The sequence below is a fragment of the Bos javanicus genome, chromosome 10 (assembly GCF_032452875.1).
Source record: "Bos javanicus breed banteng chromosome 10, ARS-OSU_banteng_1.0, whole genome shotgun sequence".
In the NCBI taxonomy this organism is placed as follows: domain Eukaryota; kingdom Metazoa; phylum Chordata; class Mammalia; order Artiodactyla; family Bovidae; genus Bos; species Bos javanicus.
This window is the reverse complement of record NC_083877.1, coordinates 87707577-87723540: the sequence shown is the minus strand read 5'-3', so window position 1 is coordinate 87723540 and position 15964 is coordinate 87707577. Positions and strand designations below refer to the sequence as shown.

The 15964-nt window shown below is 47.0% G+C and overlaps 1 protein-coding gene across 6 annotated transcripts in view; it reads left to right on the top strand.

Moving 5' to 3' along the window:
• Positions 1-12696, top strand: part of ANGEL1 (angel homolog 1) — a 69315-nt gene extending 56619 nt beyond the window's left edge. For all 6 annotated transcript variants that reach the window (XM_061429552.1, XM_061429549.1, XM_061429550.1 and 3 more), the window contains 5 exons: positions 160-286; positions 596-706; positions 9272-9341; positions 9865-10028; positions 10732-12696. In XM_061429552.1, coding sequence (XP_061285536.1) covers positions 160-286; positions 596-706; positions 9272-9341; positions 9865-10028; positions 10732-10892 — 633 coding nt within the window. In that variant the 3' untranslated portion in view covers positions 10893-12696. The remainder of the gene's footprint in view (positions 1-159; positions 287-595; positions 707-9271; positions 9342-9864; positions 10029-10731) is intronic.
• The last annotated feature ends 3268 nt before the right edge of the window (positions 12697-15964 follow it).

The window sequence follows — 15964 nt, the reverse complement described above, 5'->3', positions numbered from 1 at the left end:
ATAGCTTTAATTAGTTCCTTATGTTTAACTTTCCCCTGAGACTGACGTGTTTTGTATGTAGTGTGTGACTGTGTGTGTGTATGTCCGCATGTCCCCAAACACGGGCTTCTCTCTTTCTCCATCTCGGATTCCTCATTGCCGTCTGCTCTTTGCTCATAGGTATCTGGACAGGAAGACTTCTCCCATCAGCTTTATCAGAGGAAGCTGCAGGCCCCACTGTGGCCCAGCTCCTTGGGTATCACTGACTACTGTCAGTATGTCACCTCCTGTCACCCCACGAGCTCAGGTGAGCACGTGCCATCGTCTCGCTTGGTTGTCCCTCCCTGCCCATTCTGGGAGAAAGCTGGCACCTCATTGACAAGAGAAGGTATAATTCCCTCAGTTCTCTGAGCACATTCCTTTATATTTTTCATCGTCCTCCTCGTGGTCCCCCAGTGAAATGGACAACTGTCCGTCATAGCTTTTGGAAAATCTCCTCGTCTTCAGGGCCAGACTCCCTCTGTGTCCCTGCACTGGAAGCTTCTTGGGATTGAGGAAGTCCCAGCACGTGACTCCTCTTCCTTTCTTTCACTGTATGGCTTTCCCTGGTCTACAGAGAGACGCAAGTATAGCCGAGACTTCCTGCTGCGTTTCCGCTTCTGCAGCATGGCCTGCCGGCGACCTGTGGGACTGGTTCTTCTGGAAGGAGTGACAGACACTAAGCCAGGTAACGGGGGCTCAGCTTGCTCCCTGACTTGTCCAACTAAGTGAGCTTGGTCTTCTTTCCTCTTCACTTCTGATGTTTGTCAGTTATGTGGGTTTTTAGTCTTCTGTAGGTATAATTCTTAGATATCAGCTTCTGGTAAAAAATACACTTAAGGGGAAGGTCAGTGAGGTTCACTGGCCATGTGCAACGTGTTGAGAACATGGACTAGGAATCAAGAGACTTGGGTTCTAACCAGGTTTGAGTATGCCAGAAGCTTTGTAAGCTAAAGTTGCTAATACATACCTAGCATGTGTACAGCATACATGAGAGAGAAAACAGACGTGAAAATCGTAAGGTGACAGTACTCCTGGTTGTAATAAAAAGTTACTCCTACTGGGAACTTTCAGATGGTACATAGCAGAGTATATACTTGACATTGTCCACTTCTTGTCTTTGAAACTACTACTGCAAAGCAACAAGGAGAATGGAAAAGAAAAAAAATCAAACTCCATCTTTGAGAACGCCAGGAGACCTGAAGATATCTGAAATCGGGAAGCACAGCACAGGTGGAATGGCTGCAAGAAGCACTGGCAATCCAGCTGGAGGAGGTGTGGAGAGACTTGTCTGTGGGGCTGTGTATGAATCTCAAAAAGGACCAGCAGGGTTCATTTCTCATGGTGAGGCGTGAACCTTGAGGCACAAAATCAGAATCCCTTGTTTCATCAACAGGAATAGGATGGCACAGGTTGTGAAATGAAATTGCATGAACCCTTTTGGTCCAGAGAGGCATTGGAGGAAAGACTGATCAAGGAATCAAGCCATCTTTGCATGAAACAGTCTGTTTAAGTGGCAGGGGGGAGATGAAATGCTTACGGAGCTGCACATTTCTTTTGGCTGGGAGACGTAAAGGTTAAAAGGATTCACACAACCCTGTGTCATAAGGAAAATGCCCATTACTTGGAATGCAGATCCAGAGGATGAAATGTAAGCTGCTGAGCTCAGGAAAGAAGTGGAATAAAAAGTGAAAAAAAATCACTTAAAATTAAGCCAAAATTAGATGCAGCACAAGAGAGAAGAGGCATTGCTGAAAACAAGAGGCAGAGGCCAGGAAAGATAGAAAGTGCTGGGGAGAATATGACGGGAGTGGGAGTTACAGAGATTGAACATATACATAATTGGCATTTACAAGGAAGAAAGCCAATAATATCATGGCACAAAAGGAACATTTAAAGGTAGGACATAAGGAAGATTTTCCCCAGATGAAGAGATCTGAATCTTTGGATTGAGATGGATACATCTCAGGGAAAACTGACATAGGAGAATTGACAGTAAGACCTCCTAATGAAGTTAACAGAAGTCAAAGATGAAAGAATCTTTTGGACAACTGAACCAAAAAGAGTGGGATACCTTTTTTTTTTTTTTTTAAATCAGGCTACCTTTAAAGGTAAAAATAATTAGGTAGGTTTCAGATTTCTTAAAATTAACATTCGACTTTAGAACACTGGAGAGCAAAGTTTCCAGGAAAGAAGGTATGTCTCAAGAATTTTATACTCAACCCAAACTCATTCTTTTTTTTTTTCCAAACTCATTCTTGAAGAAAATGCTAGAAGAATAACTTAAGATGACCAAGCAGTGACTGAAAAAACTGTAGTATTAATAAAAGGACTGGTGGTAAGCAATGAACTCATTGTTTTCTTGAAGGAATTTAACTTGCATTGGCATTTTACACAAAGAAGTGAGCATTTCAATGGCTTGGGTTTTTTTTTTTTTTTTTTTTTAATTGCAAAGCTCTAATGTATTATTACAGCTGTGGTGGTAACAATAAAATTGTTCACAGAGCGACTGGCATGTGCCAGGAACTGGGGTAAGTGCTTGTATCAGTTGGACTTAGGCAGGGAAGCTGTGGATGAGTGTTTTAAGAATTCAGAATCCTCAAGTTAAACAGTAGTAGGACCCCACATAGGTAATTCCATGTTAAGAATAGATTGTTTTTAAAAAATCAGTACTGTACTTGAAACATAAAATAAGCATTTTGATTTAATAACAAAATAAGAACTTTAAATACATACTGACAATCACTTTGTAAGTAGAATCATTATGTAGGGGGAAAATATCCAGTTCACTAACAGTGCCCAATAATAGCAGTATTTTCAAAATTGAGATTAAACACACCCATCCTCCACAAACTGTGAACATGCCTTTCTGTTTGTTCAGTAGCCCCATCCAGGGCTGAACAGGCTCCTGATGAATCTTTTTTGAAGACCCCAAGTCTAAAAAGCTACCATCACTTTTAGACCATGGGTAGAAAGACAAGTTCAGTACGAGGACATCATAGTGAGTCATCTTTTTTTCTGGAGGATTTGTTTAGATGTGCTATCAAATAATATTTCCAATCTGCTGCCAGAGTCATCCAGCCCAACTGTGCACAGTAAAACTTGCCAACTTGACTGTGATACTGACTTTAATGGGAAGCATCTGAGTTGCAAGAGGAGCTCAGTGGTAGGTAGTGATGGTCTGACTTTCCCACAAGTTGACATTGGATGTGCTAGTGTGTTTTACATCACACAAATGAAAAAAAAGAAACACTGTGATTCTCACGCTCCCTCATTCTCTTTTTGAGGGAATACTTCATAAGATGGGAATCTAAATTTTAAGTCCCCCTCTTATAAATATTTTTAACTATTAGTGGTTTCTTCTTTCCAGTATGGTTCTTAAAGACACCGAAAGGGGTTACTGTGTTTTCTTTTTCATGAGCACTTGCATATTTCCATTTATTTACAGAGTTTTGGGTCTTTTAACATGAAAGAATAAACCGTGAGCCTAGTTAAGTGCATTCTAGGAAAAAAAAACAGTTGCTAATAGATGACTTTTGTAAGACAGTGGACTAACTACTATTTACAGGAGAAGGCAGTGGCAGCCTACTCTAGTACTCTTGTCTGGAAAACCCCATGAACAGAGGAGGCTGGGAGGCTGCAGTCCATAGGGTCGCTAAGAGTCGGACATGACTGAGTGACTTCACTTTCACCTTTCACTTTGATGCATTAGAGAAGGAAATGGCAACCCACTCAATGTTCTTGCCTGGAAAATCCCAGGGACGGGGGAGCCTGGTGGGCTGCCGTCTGTGGGGTCGCACAGAGTCAGACACGACTGAAGTGACTTAGCAGCAGCAATTACTATTTACAAACTGGCCAGATGGCCACAGAGCAAAGGCGACCTGATCAGGTTTTGAACCTGGAAAATTCAAAGTACAGTTTTCGCACTGGCCTATTTCTGCACAACTTACTATCCTTTTCCCAAGTATTTGCAGACCTTACTTTCCCTGCTGCTACCAGTGCTGAATGGTTCAGGAAGCTGTTTTAGCTCAGATGGGGGCAGTTGGGGCCAGTGTGCTCATGAGGCCTGGTGGGGCAGGCAGAGGCGTGGGTCCCTTGTAACTGCCAGAGAGGTGTTGTTCGTACACAGAGCTGCAGGAGGAGAACTTGCTGCTGAGGGAATCCGTTTTCTTTCTCTTTGGTTTTTCTTTTCATGTGCTAACAAAAACAAAAACACTTGATTTTTTTTTTTTTCTGTTTTTTGTTCTCACACTTGTATGAGGTTTTGGTAAGGGTAAAGGTCTAGTTTGGAAAGTAATTTAGTCCATTGTCTTGCAGGCTCCAACAGAGGATGAGATGGTTAGATAACATCGCTCACTCAATGGACATGAGTTTGAGCAAACTCTGGGAGAAGTCTGCTTCTATTTTGATTCTTGATCCTTTCTTTGTATGTCACATATTTTGCCTCCCTGAGACTGGTCATTCTCTCTAATCCCTTGATTTCTGAAATTTCATGATGGTTTGCTGGTAGTATTTTTTCAATAATTTTCTACTTTCTGCTTCCTCTTTTTGGAATTCCTTTTAATTGGATACGGGCTTCCCTTGTGGCTGAGCTGGTAAAGAATCCTCCTGCATTGTGGGAGACCTGGGTTCGATCCCTGGATTGAGACGATTCCCTGGAGAAGGGAAAGGCTACCACTCCAGTATTCTGGCCTGGACACAACTGAGCAACTTTCACTTAATTGGATATGGTGGTGGTTTAGTCGCTAAGTTGTATCCAACTCTTTGCAACCCCATGGACTGCAGGATGCCAGGCTTTCCTGTCCTTCGTTATCTCCCAGAGTTTGCTCAAACTCATGTCCATTGAGTGAGTGATGTTATCTAACCATCTCATCCTCTGTTGGCCTCTTCTCCTCCTGCCCTAAGTCTTTTCCAGCATTAGGCTCTTTTCCAGCATTAGGCTCTTTTCCAGTGAGTCTACTCTTTGCATCAGATGGCCAAAGTGTTGGAGCTTCAGATTCAGCATCTGTCCTTCCAATGAATATTCATGGTTGATTTCCTTTAGGATTGACTGGTTTGGTCTCCTTGCAGTCCAAAGGACTCTCAAGAGTCTTTTTTAGCACCACAATTCAAAAGCATAAATTCTTCAGTGCTCAGCCTTCTTTATGGTCCAACTTCACATCCATACATGGCTACTGGAAAAACCATAGCCTTGACTATATAGGGACCTTTGTCGGTAAAGTGATGTCTCTGCTTTTTAATACAGTGTCTAGGTTTGTCATAGCTTTCCTTCCAAAGAGCAAGTGTCTTTTAAATTTCATTACTGCACTTAATGTCCACAGTGATTTTGGAGCCTAAGAAAATAAAATCTGTCACCGCTTCCATTTTTTCCTCTTCTATTTGTTATGAAACAGATGCCATGATTTTAGTTTTTTGAATGTTGAGTTTTAAATCAGTTTTTCGCTCTCCTCCTTTACCCTCATCAAGAGGCTTTTTAGTTGCTCTTTACTTTCTGCCATTAGAGTGGTATCATCTGCATATCTAAGGCTGTTGATATTTCTCCTGGCAGTCTTGATTCCAGCTTGTGATTCATCCAGCCTGGCATTTCCCATGATGTACTCTGCATAGAAGTTAAATAAGCAGGGTGACAGTATACAGTATACTGTTGTACTCCTTTCCCAATTTTGAACCAGTCCATTGTTCCATGTCTGGTTCTAACTGTTGCTTTTTAACCCACATACAGGTTTCTCAGGAGGCAAGTAAGGTGGTCTGGCATTCCCATCTCTTTAAGAATTTTCCAGTTTGTTGTTATCCACACAGTCAAAGGTTTTCATGTAATCAGTGAAACAGGAGTAGATGTTTTTCTGGGATTCTCTAGCTTTTTCTATGATCCAACGAATGTTGGCAATTTGATGTCTGGTTCCTCTGCTTTTTCTAAATCAAACTTGTACATCTGGAAGTTCTCGCTTCACGTACTGTTGAAGCCTAACTTGGAGGATTTTGAGCATTACCTTGCTAGCATGTGAAATGAGTGCAGAAGCAGAAGATACTAAGAACAGGTGGCAAGAATACACAGAAGAACTATACAAAAAAAATCTTCATGACCCAGATAAACTGATGGTGTGATCACTCACCTGGAACCAGACATCCTGGAATGCGAAGTCAAGTGGGCCTTAGGAAGCATCGCTCTTGGCACAGGTTTCATTCCAATCCCAAGGAAAGGCAATGCCAAAGAACGCTCAAACTACCACACAGTTGCACTCATCTCACACGTTAGTAGTGTGATGCTCAAAATTCTCCAAGCCAGGCTTCAGCAATACATGAACTGTGAACTTCCAGATGTTCAAGCTGGATTTAGAAAAAGGCAGAGGAACCAGAGATCAAATTGCCAACATCCGTTAAATAATTGAAAAAGCAAGAGTTCTCAAAAAACATCTGCTTTATAGACTACGCCAAAGCCTTTGACTGTGTGGATCACAGCAAACTGTAGAAAATTCTTCCAGAGATAGGACTACCAGACCACCTGACCTGCCTCCTGAGAAATCTGAATGCAGGTCAAGAAGCAACAGTTAGAACTGGACATGGAACAACAGACTGGTTCTAAATCCGGAAGGGAGTACGTCAAGGCTGTATATGTCACCCTGCTTATTTAACTTCTATGCAGAGTACATCATGTGAAATGCTGAGCTGGAAGAAGCACAAGCTGGAATCAAGATTGCTGGGAGAAATATCAATAACCTCAGATACACATATGACTCTTGCCTTATGGCAGAAAGTGAAGAAGAACTAAAGAGCCTCTTGATGAAAGTGAAAGAGGAGAGAGAAAATGCTGGCTTAAAATTCAACATTCATAAAACTAAGATCATGGCATCTGGTCCCATCACTTCATGGAAGATAGATGGGGAAACAATGGAAACAGTGAGAGATTTTATTTTCTTGGGCTCTAAAATCACTGCAGATGGTGACTGCAGCCATGAAAGTAAAAGACACTTGCTCCTTGGAAGAAAAGCTATGACCAACCTAGATAGCATATTAAAAAGCAGAGACATTACTTTGCTGACAAAGGTCCATCTAGTCAAAGCTATGATTTTTCCAGTAGTCATGGATGGATATGAGAGTTGGACTATCAAGAAAGCTGAGCACTGAAGAATTGATGCTTTTGAGCTGTGGTGTTGGAGAAGACTCTTGAGAGTCCCTCAGACTGCAAGGAGATCCAACCAGTCCATCCTAAAGGAGATCAGTCCTGAGTGTTCACTGGAAGGACCAATGCTGAAGCTGAAGCTCCAATACTTTGGCCACCTGATGCGAAGAACTGACTCATTGAAGAAGACCCTGATGCTGGGAAAGATTGAAGGTGGGAGGGAAAGGGGACAACAGAAGATGAGATGGTTGGATGTCATCACCGACTTGATGGACATGAGTTTGGGTAAACTCTGGGAGTCGGCGATAGACAGGGAAGGCTGGCATGCTGCAGTCCGTGGGGTTGCAGAGAGTCAGACATGACTGAGCGACTGAACTGAAGTAACATGTTGTATGGTAAATCTCGTTGATACATATTAAACTCTGAACTTCAAAGGCAGAGCAAAGACAAGTTTTTAAAATATCCACAGGAAATTCCTGAGACTTGGCCATATATCAAACTATCAATAGTTGTGACACATGGGCTTAGTTGCTCCGAGGCATGTGGGACCCTCCTGGACCACGGATTGAACCCATGTCTCCTGCATTGACAGGCAGACTCTTTACTACTTAGCCAGCCGGGAAGCCCCATTCCTAGTTTTTTTTAGTGTTGTGAGTTTTGTTTTGCTTTTAGTTTGGGTTTTTTATTTCATAAAGGAGTGTTGAATTATGTCAAAGGTTTTTTCTGTCTATTCAGATGATCATGGTTTTTGTTCTTCAATATTCTATTAATTGATTTTCAGTTGTTAAACCGTTACATTTCTAGGATAAAAATACTTGGTCATAATATATAACAATTGCTAATTCAGATTTTCTTCTTTTTCTTGAATGAGTTTATGTAGTTTTTGTCTTTTTAGGAATTTTTCCATTTTACCTAAGTCATCTAGATTGTTGGTATACCGTTTTTAACTGTATCCTTATAATTTTTAAATTTCTGTAAGATCGGTAGTGATGGTCCTCTCTTTTAATCCTGGTTTTAGTAATTTGAGTCTTCTCTTTTTTTCTTCGTCAGTCTGTCTTAAGTGTTTGTCAATTTTGTTGATCCTTGTTATTCTATTTTCTTAGTTTAGATTGTTAAACAAAATACCATAGATGAGTGGGTTATGAACAACAGAACTTTATTTTTCACTGTTCAGGAGTCTGGAAGTTCAGGGCCCAGGTGCCAGCGTGGTCTGGTTCTGGTGAGGACTCTGCTGTGTTTGCTAACTGCCAACTTGTTGCATCTGCACACAGCAGAGAGAGGGTGAGACAGCTCTCTGGGATCCCTTTTAAAAAGGCATCAATCCTATTCATGAAGGCTTCACCCTCAATGCCAGATTACCTCCTGAAGGCCCCACTTCCTAAATGCTGTCCCACTGAGGGTTAGCACTTAAACATATTTTGAAGAGACACAAATATTCAGTCCATAACACTTACTAATGTCAGTAGTTGTTGTTTCGTCGCTAAGTCATGTCTGATTCTTTATGACCCCAGGAACTGTAGCATGCCCAGTAGGACCTGTAATAATATTCCCTCTTTCTCTCCTGATAATGGTAACGTGTGTCTTTTTTTCTTTGAGTGTGTGTGTGTATATATATAGGTATGTGTAAGTACGGATGCATATATGTGTGTAAGGGTATACATACATATGTATGTGCATACATATGTAGATATGTGTAAATACACAATGGATTGTGTGGGATAAAAGATTCTAGAGGAATACACCAGGGATTTGGTAATGTTGGGTGCCCCTCGGGAGAGGAATTGAGTGGCAAGGGCCCCAGAGTAGGACGGAGACTTTTCACTGAGGTTTTTCTCTACATTTTGGTTTTTGTAACCATGTAATTGTTATTACCTATTCTAAAACTTAAAGTGTAAATTTTTTAAAAAGCTGCTGAACCAGGGAAGAGATGTCTGCGTCAGAGGCCCCTGTCTGTCTGCTCCCTGAGGTTCCTGACTCTGGTCCATTGTTTGCTTCCTCCTTTCATGTTTTTTCTTTCCCTTTTCCCTTCTGGAACAATCCAGTCAAGGATCTGACTGCCGTTTCAGGGTGCAAAGTTCTGACCCTCCTTCCCTGTCTTTGAGTGATAAAACTCCTCTCTCCGGTCTTCTACAGAGCGACCTGCTGGCTGGGCTGAGTCTGTCATTGAGGAAGATACATCTGAGTCTGAGCCGGATGTCCCCAGGTAATTTTCTTCCAGTTCCCTCTGCTTGCATTGCAGCTCCATTGAGGTGTATTAGAGAGGCTCCTTTTGGCTTTCCTGGGCCTGATTTGGGGGAACACTTCGCTGAGTTTTCTCTTCCCCCTAATATGTGATAAGGTTATGGAGGAACATAGAGGTGTGCAGAGGCCAGAGGCGATCCACCCAGGTTCTTACAGGTGAAAACCCCGTGCACGTTTCCTTAGGGCGTGAGGCCTCACAGAAGAGCCTGCTGACCCACAGACAAGGGTACATGAGGTATACACTTCACCAGGTAGCAAGAGGAGGGTGGGGAATAAGGAACATCAACAGGGCTGAATATAAATGTGTCTGTTTCTAGGCTGATTTAGCGAAGACTCTCCATCTCTGGTTAGCATGGGAAGGAACTTGCTGAGGTTGAGTTATTTGGGGTCATCCATTAAAAAGCTTTATAAAATCCACAGAGGAGTGACCCTGGGAGAAGTTCAGTAGCGTTTGCTGACTGGTTATCGCCCCCTCCACCCCGTAGGACTGCAGGCACCATCCAGCACTGCCTACACCTGACCTCGGTGTATACTCATTTCCTGCCCCAGCACGGCCGCCCAGAGGTCACCACAATGCCCCTGGGTCTGGGAACGACAGTGGATTACATCTTCTTCTCAGCTGAGTCCTGCGAGAATGGGAACAGAACTGGTAAGCCTGGTGGATCCTGGATTCCCAGACGCCACCCCCAAGAGTCTCTGGGAGCTGATGGTAGGTCAGGCATCTGATCACATGACTTGGGCTGCTGCAACCTGCCTGGCAAAGGAGCAGATCTCAGACCTGCCTGACGCTGGTCATCCTCATCGTACTTCCCTTAGGCCCTTTGCCTGGCTTCTCTTTTTATCTTTGTAACAGAACAAGCCATCCCTCCTTTCTCAAGATGAAAATAGAGCACTCGGAGGTGATTGGATTTGTTCAGTGCAGCTGGCTAGTGAGGGTCTGGTGAGGTTAGAAACCCAGCCAGTTTCTTGTCCTCTCGCCCCTCACTGTAGTCACAGTGTGGCAGTCTGCCAGCCCCACGCCTATTTTCTTTAAAGCATGTCTTTTACAGTGTTTGGGTTTTATGTTTAAAAATCAGATTTTACACAGAAACTCTCTGACTTCTCTCGGAAAATCGGAAGATCTTGTAATTCTGGGCTTGGAGGTGCATTCTCTAGTTTGGTACAGCCCCCGAACCCACTCACTCCATTCACTGACATATTATGGAGCGTCCAAGAGGCTGCAGGAGGTGAGAGGGAGGGTGGGTGGCCGAGAAGATGCAGCGTCTTGAAGGTGAAGCTCCCACAGGCCCCCTCCCGCCCCGGGACATGTGGTGGTGGCTGCATCGCCCACCGGCCTCTGCTCTGTGCTCCAGATCGCAGGCTGTATCAGGATGGAACCCTCAAGCTCCTGGGCCGGCTCTCGCTCCTCTCTGAAGAGATCCTCTGGGCTGCCAACGGCTTACCCAACCCCTTCTGCTCTTCAGACCACCTCTGCCTACTGGCTAGCTTCGGGATGGAAATCGCGGCCCCATGATGGGCTCCCAGGGGAAGAGCGCTTCTTCTCTTCCAGAAGAGCTCATCGGATGAGACTGTGGAAATATCCCACGCTTCTGGAAACTTAGATCCAAGAAACTTAACGTCCCCTCCCCACCCCCTCCTCATTCCCTTCTCCCCCACGGTTAGATTTTCTCCAGGCCTGTCCACATTCTCTGCCTGTGGTCCCTGCCCCGCCCCAGCCTCTTCCTAACCCTGTGCCACATGAGGGGGTGGCCTCGGGAGAGGCACAAACGGGGGGTCCCCCCTTCCCTCCATGTATCCAGCGCTGCCCACTGATTTTTGATTACCAGGGTTGCGGGAGCTACTGATCTCCTTGGTTATTTGTTTTTAGGCCATTTCTTGGTGGTGCCTTCTGACCCGACCTTCTCCCTACCTGAGACCCGAGGGCCCAACCCTCCTGCAGACATGCACAGACACGCACATGTTGAGACGCGCTCTTCTGTGTGGTCACGCCTGTCTCTGACCAGCCTGCTTGCCACGCTGGGGCCGTGGGTCACGGGCTCTGCTCTCCCTTTATCTTATGTTTCATTAGGCATTCATCTGGCCATCCAGGGGGTCCTCTCCATTGGGGCTCTGGAACAAGTGGGCCCCGCAGACTTGGGTGCACTTCCGGTCTTTGCAGCCTCTGAGCCTCCTGCCCAGAGTGCCTCACCAGCCTGCGTGCTTTCCCCAGGGCTGGGCCCTTTCCCCAGGCTGCCCTGTGGCGGCGGGTGGAGGGTCAGTGGGCAGAGAGAGTGGTTCAAGGTTCAGAGCGCTTCAAGGCTGAGTAGAAAGAACTGTCAGAAAACTCTGGTCTCCCTGGAGGACCGGGGTGAGGGTGGGAGTCCTGGGGCAGGAGAGCAGGCAGCGGACTCGAGACCTCAGGGACTTGCCCTCTTGCCTCACACACCTCAGCTGCAGCTCTCTGTTCCTCTCCTCCCACTGCTTTTTACTGTTTGCTGCCGACCACATTCCCTTCCCTTTTTTTGCCCATAGAAAAGCCCGAGATTGAGCCCAGGCCAAACCTTCTCAGTAGAAAGGCGGCCTTGGGCACAAGTGGCCCGAGACGCGGACATGGCAGTGCTTGAGGGTTTGCTCCAGCTGGCCCAGCCTCCGCTGCTGGTTGTCCCTGCTTTCCCCCTCTCTGGCCCATTCAGGGGGCTCTTCTCGCCCACACGAGTCACTGCAGGCCTTATAGCCTTTCATTGCTGGGCATGGCGTGGGGTGTTCCTGGCCGGCTCCTCCTCACACCTCCCGTCACTCAGAGTAGCTGCTGCTGGCCCTGCAGATGTGGCCCCCAGAGCGGGACTGGAGGATATAGCTGAGAGAGGCTAAAGTTAGGGACAGTTAGCTGAGGTTCACGTTTTCTCTTTTTTTTTTTTTTTGAGAGCCAAAGACCCAGCTTGGATTCTGCTGCTGCATTCATGGTTATAAGCTTTCCATGCCTTGGTTCTGGGGGATTTATCTCTGCGTGTGTATTTTTAAACATTGTTTCCTGGGTACTGGGCATGTGCCTGTCTGAGCCCCAGGCCCATCTGTCCACACCCCACCATCCATTCTGTTTGTCTCTTCCTGGACATCTCCTGAGGTGGTCTCCTTGGTTCCTAGAACTAGGGCCCATCAGCTCTTCTCTTCTGCCAGGCAGTGTAGTTTAAAAATGGCTAAAGATGGCAGAGGGCAGGAGCTTGATAGATAATCTTTTCCTTGTTTTCTTACTTGTTTCTGTTTTGGAAATGAAAGGGGGGTTTAAATGGTCATTTGAATTCTCTTTTCCAAATAAAGGTTTACCTTTTTCCCCCCAACTGTTGATTATTTTATTAGGATCCCCAAGAGCATGGGGGAAGGGAAGGCCTGGAGAATGAGCCGGGCAGAGAGCAAGAGATTGACCTGGGGTGGGGCCTCTAACCCTACATCTAGACCACAGAAAAGGGTTGTCATCTCCCCTAGGTAACTGAGTGGATGCCCACTGCTCTGAGGAACAGGGCCTGCGTGCAGCCTCCTGCCCCGACCTTCAAAGGGTGCAGCTCTCTATCCTCTCCCAGCTCGAGGAGAGTGGTCCATTCAGCTGCTTTCATTCGTATTCTATCTGCTGCCCTTGTCTCTCCCCCTAGTCCAAGCAGAGGAGGGTCTGTGGCAAAAAGCAGGACGAGAGAAGCGTTTTCCCTGGTCAAAGCTGTGGCAGCTGCATGAGGCGTGATGCCCATGGCCGATGCCTCTCGCCGCGTTTCTATTTCTGATCATCATCTCTTCCCTATTCTGGAGCCAGGCCTGAGCTGCGGGCCATCTGTTGCTGGAAAGCTGTCCCTCCTTTACCAGGCCTCAGTCCGCTGGGAGTTCTGTCTTCCCCCGGCCTCCTCACGCAGCCCTTGTGCCTGTGGGGAGAAGCCCTGAGGCCAGGTGGGGTTTAACGCCTCACCTGAACTGAAGCCCAGGCTCCACACCTTTAAATCAGTACCTGAGAATCTGTGTTACTTAAAGCTCCCCGGGCACCAGTGGAAACACCTGGGTTACGATTCAGCAGAAAGAGAATTTAGCCAGGGATTAGGATCACCGCCTGTCGTCTTGGCCTGGTTGCTCAGTGGTTGTGGGTAAGTTAACCCCTCCCTGTGTTTCAGATATCTTGGTGAAATGGAAATTAAAGTAGTATTGTTTTCCACTCGTCAGGAATTTTCAGATCTGAAGTTACATTGTTTGAAAGGATGCTAGGAATCCCAGAGTATTATTGGTAATTACAGTAATTGGCAATTATTGGTAACAGTTGGGAGTTAAGGATGCCCATGGCACCCCACTCCAGTACTCGTGCCTGGAAAATCCCATGGACGGAGGAGCCTGGTGGGCTGCAGTCCATGGGGTCGCTAAGAGTTGGTCACGACTGGGCGACTTCACTTTCACTTTTCTGCATTGGAGAAGGAAATGGCAACCCACTCCAGTGTTCTTGCCTGGAGAATCCCAGGGACGGGGGAGCCTGGTGGGCTGCCATCTATGGGGTCGCACAGAGTCGGACACGACTGAAGTGACTTAGCAGCAGCAGTTTCCCCTAGGCAGTCTGGACAGTTCTCGGCTCGGAATTCTTTTATAGCCCCTAAGCTCTGAGGCGTGTCCCCAGGACTCCTTTCCTGGCCTGAAGGGCTTCCCCGAGGTGACCTGCATTTACACAGCATCTGCACGGGCGTTGATTCAGGGCTGTCAGGGCGCTTCCCTTTCCACGATCAGTTCAGGTGCGCATGTCTTACCTTTACATCTGAGGAAGCAGAGATCGCAAAGAGGGAAACTGAGACTCTCCTTTGCTTGATTTCTTGCCACCCAGCTCCTCAGAACACAGCGTCTTCTGGGAGTAGGAGGGCCAGGTTGTCTTGTAAGGCAGACACGGGGCTGGGTCTTGGAGAAGGGAAGCAACCAACCAGTCCACTGCTGGCTTGTCTTAAGCCCTGTTTTTTTTCTCTCGTTCTTCCCCATGTGTAGCTACTCACCGGGGGTGGGGAGGGTGGGGGGGGGTGGTGGTGGGGGGTTGTTTCTTGATTGGTTACTTAAGGCAAAGCGTGGCTTACCTCCCCCTGGCGGGGAGCAGGCAGGGGCCTACCTCCTCTAGTTCCCTCCCCCCGACTGCTCCCTATGTTTAGGGAGAGAGCTGCCCCGAGGCCCTACACTTCCACACTCTTCCCCCTGCACCTCTCCCATCATTTCTCTCCCCAACAATCCGGCCTGGTAGGGTGAGCTTTCCCGGGTTAGGAGGCTATGACCTTAAGGTACCTCAACTGGAAAACTGCTTTCTGCCCCACCCTCGTCAGTTACCATGCCCATAAGGCCGGAGTCCTCACACAGCTAGCGTGGAGGCTCCACACTTATCATCCTTCCAGGTCTTGTCTTTCCCACAACCAGGTCCTTTCTGGCTGGGGACTGGAAGGACCGCACATCCCCATGTGGGCTGCTCAGGGTGCGGTCCCCTCAGGCCAGCTGAGGTGGCCCGTCTCCACCACCTGCCAGGCCTCAGCGGGCCCCTCATCCCTTGGCAAACATGGTAAGGGTTACCAGGCGGCCCGCATGTGGGACGGTCGACTTGGGCTTTGGTGTGACCAGCACCGTCACCACTGCCCTCCGCAGTCGTGGTCAGGATCCTTGTCAGATCTTGGCAGACGGGGGTGCAGAGCTTCAACCTCTTCACGTCCAGGGCTCTGAGAAGTGCCACCTGCCTTCAGAGGTCCAACCCACGATAGTCATGTGCCTAAATTAGGCAGGCACGTGCTGCGAGCTTGAAGCAAAGGGAGCAGCAGGAAATGTGGCCATCCACCCAATAGGCTGGCTTCTGGTCCTCTCGGGAGCCTGTGACGGCACTCAGCTCTGCGTCCGTTCCAAGAAAGTGGCCGTGCGGTATCCACGGTGAGCCTGGCTGACTTGTGACCAACTCAGCCCAGCACTTAACTCAGCCCCTGTATGTATGAGAGCAGTCCAGGGGCCCACGGTATATGAGCCCACATCACTGAAACCCACCTACAAGGCCCTTTACCAGCTGGACTTGAATATGTACATTTCACACACTGCCTTTTGTGTGAAGGGGGTATAAGCCCAGTTATTTACAAACTCTGGTTACCTTTATTGAAAGGCTCGTTTTTTGGTATCATTTAAGCTGGATTTAAATGATCCTGTAAATAACTGCCTCTTTTTAATGGTGTACAGTCCAAGCCCTTCATGGACCCCAACAGACCACCTCTCCTCTCCCCAGTGGCCACGCCTCACCACAACGCTCCTGAAAGTGAGGGAGTCTCGCTGTGCTAGACCACACGTCTCGCTAGGGCTTTTGGGGGATTGGCTGGGATAAGAAGTAGGAAATACGCTCCCTTCTCCTAAGCCTAGGGTTTCCTTTCAAGCTGAACGAAAGGAGAGCAGAGAAGTAGGGAGCAAGGGTTACAGGGGAAAAGATGCCTCTGGGCAGGTCAGCTTGCAATTGTTTGGACTTGCCTTAAAGCCTGGGAAGAGGTCCAGGGCTGGACGGACCATGCAGAGGAAGAAGGGGTAACGGGTAGAACCAGGGGTGTTTTCCAAGCTGTGTCTTTAACCTCCATAGGTTCTGCA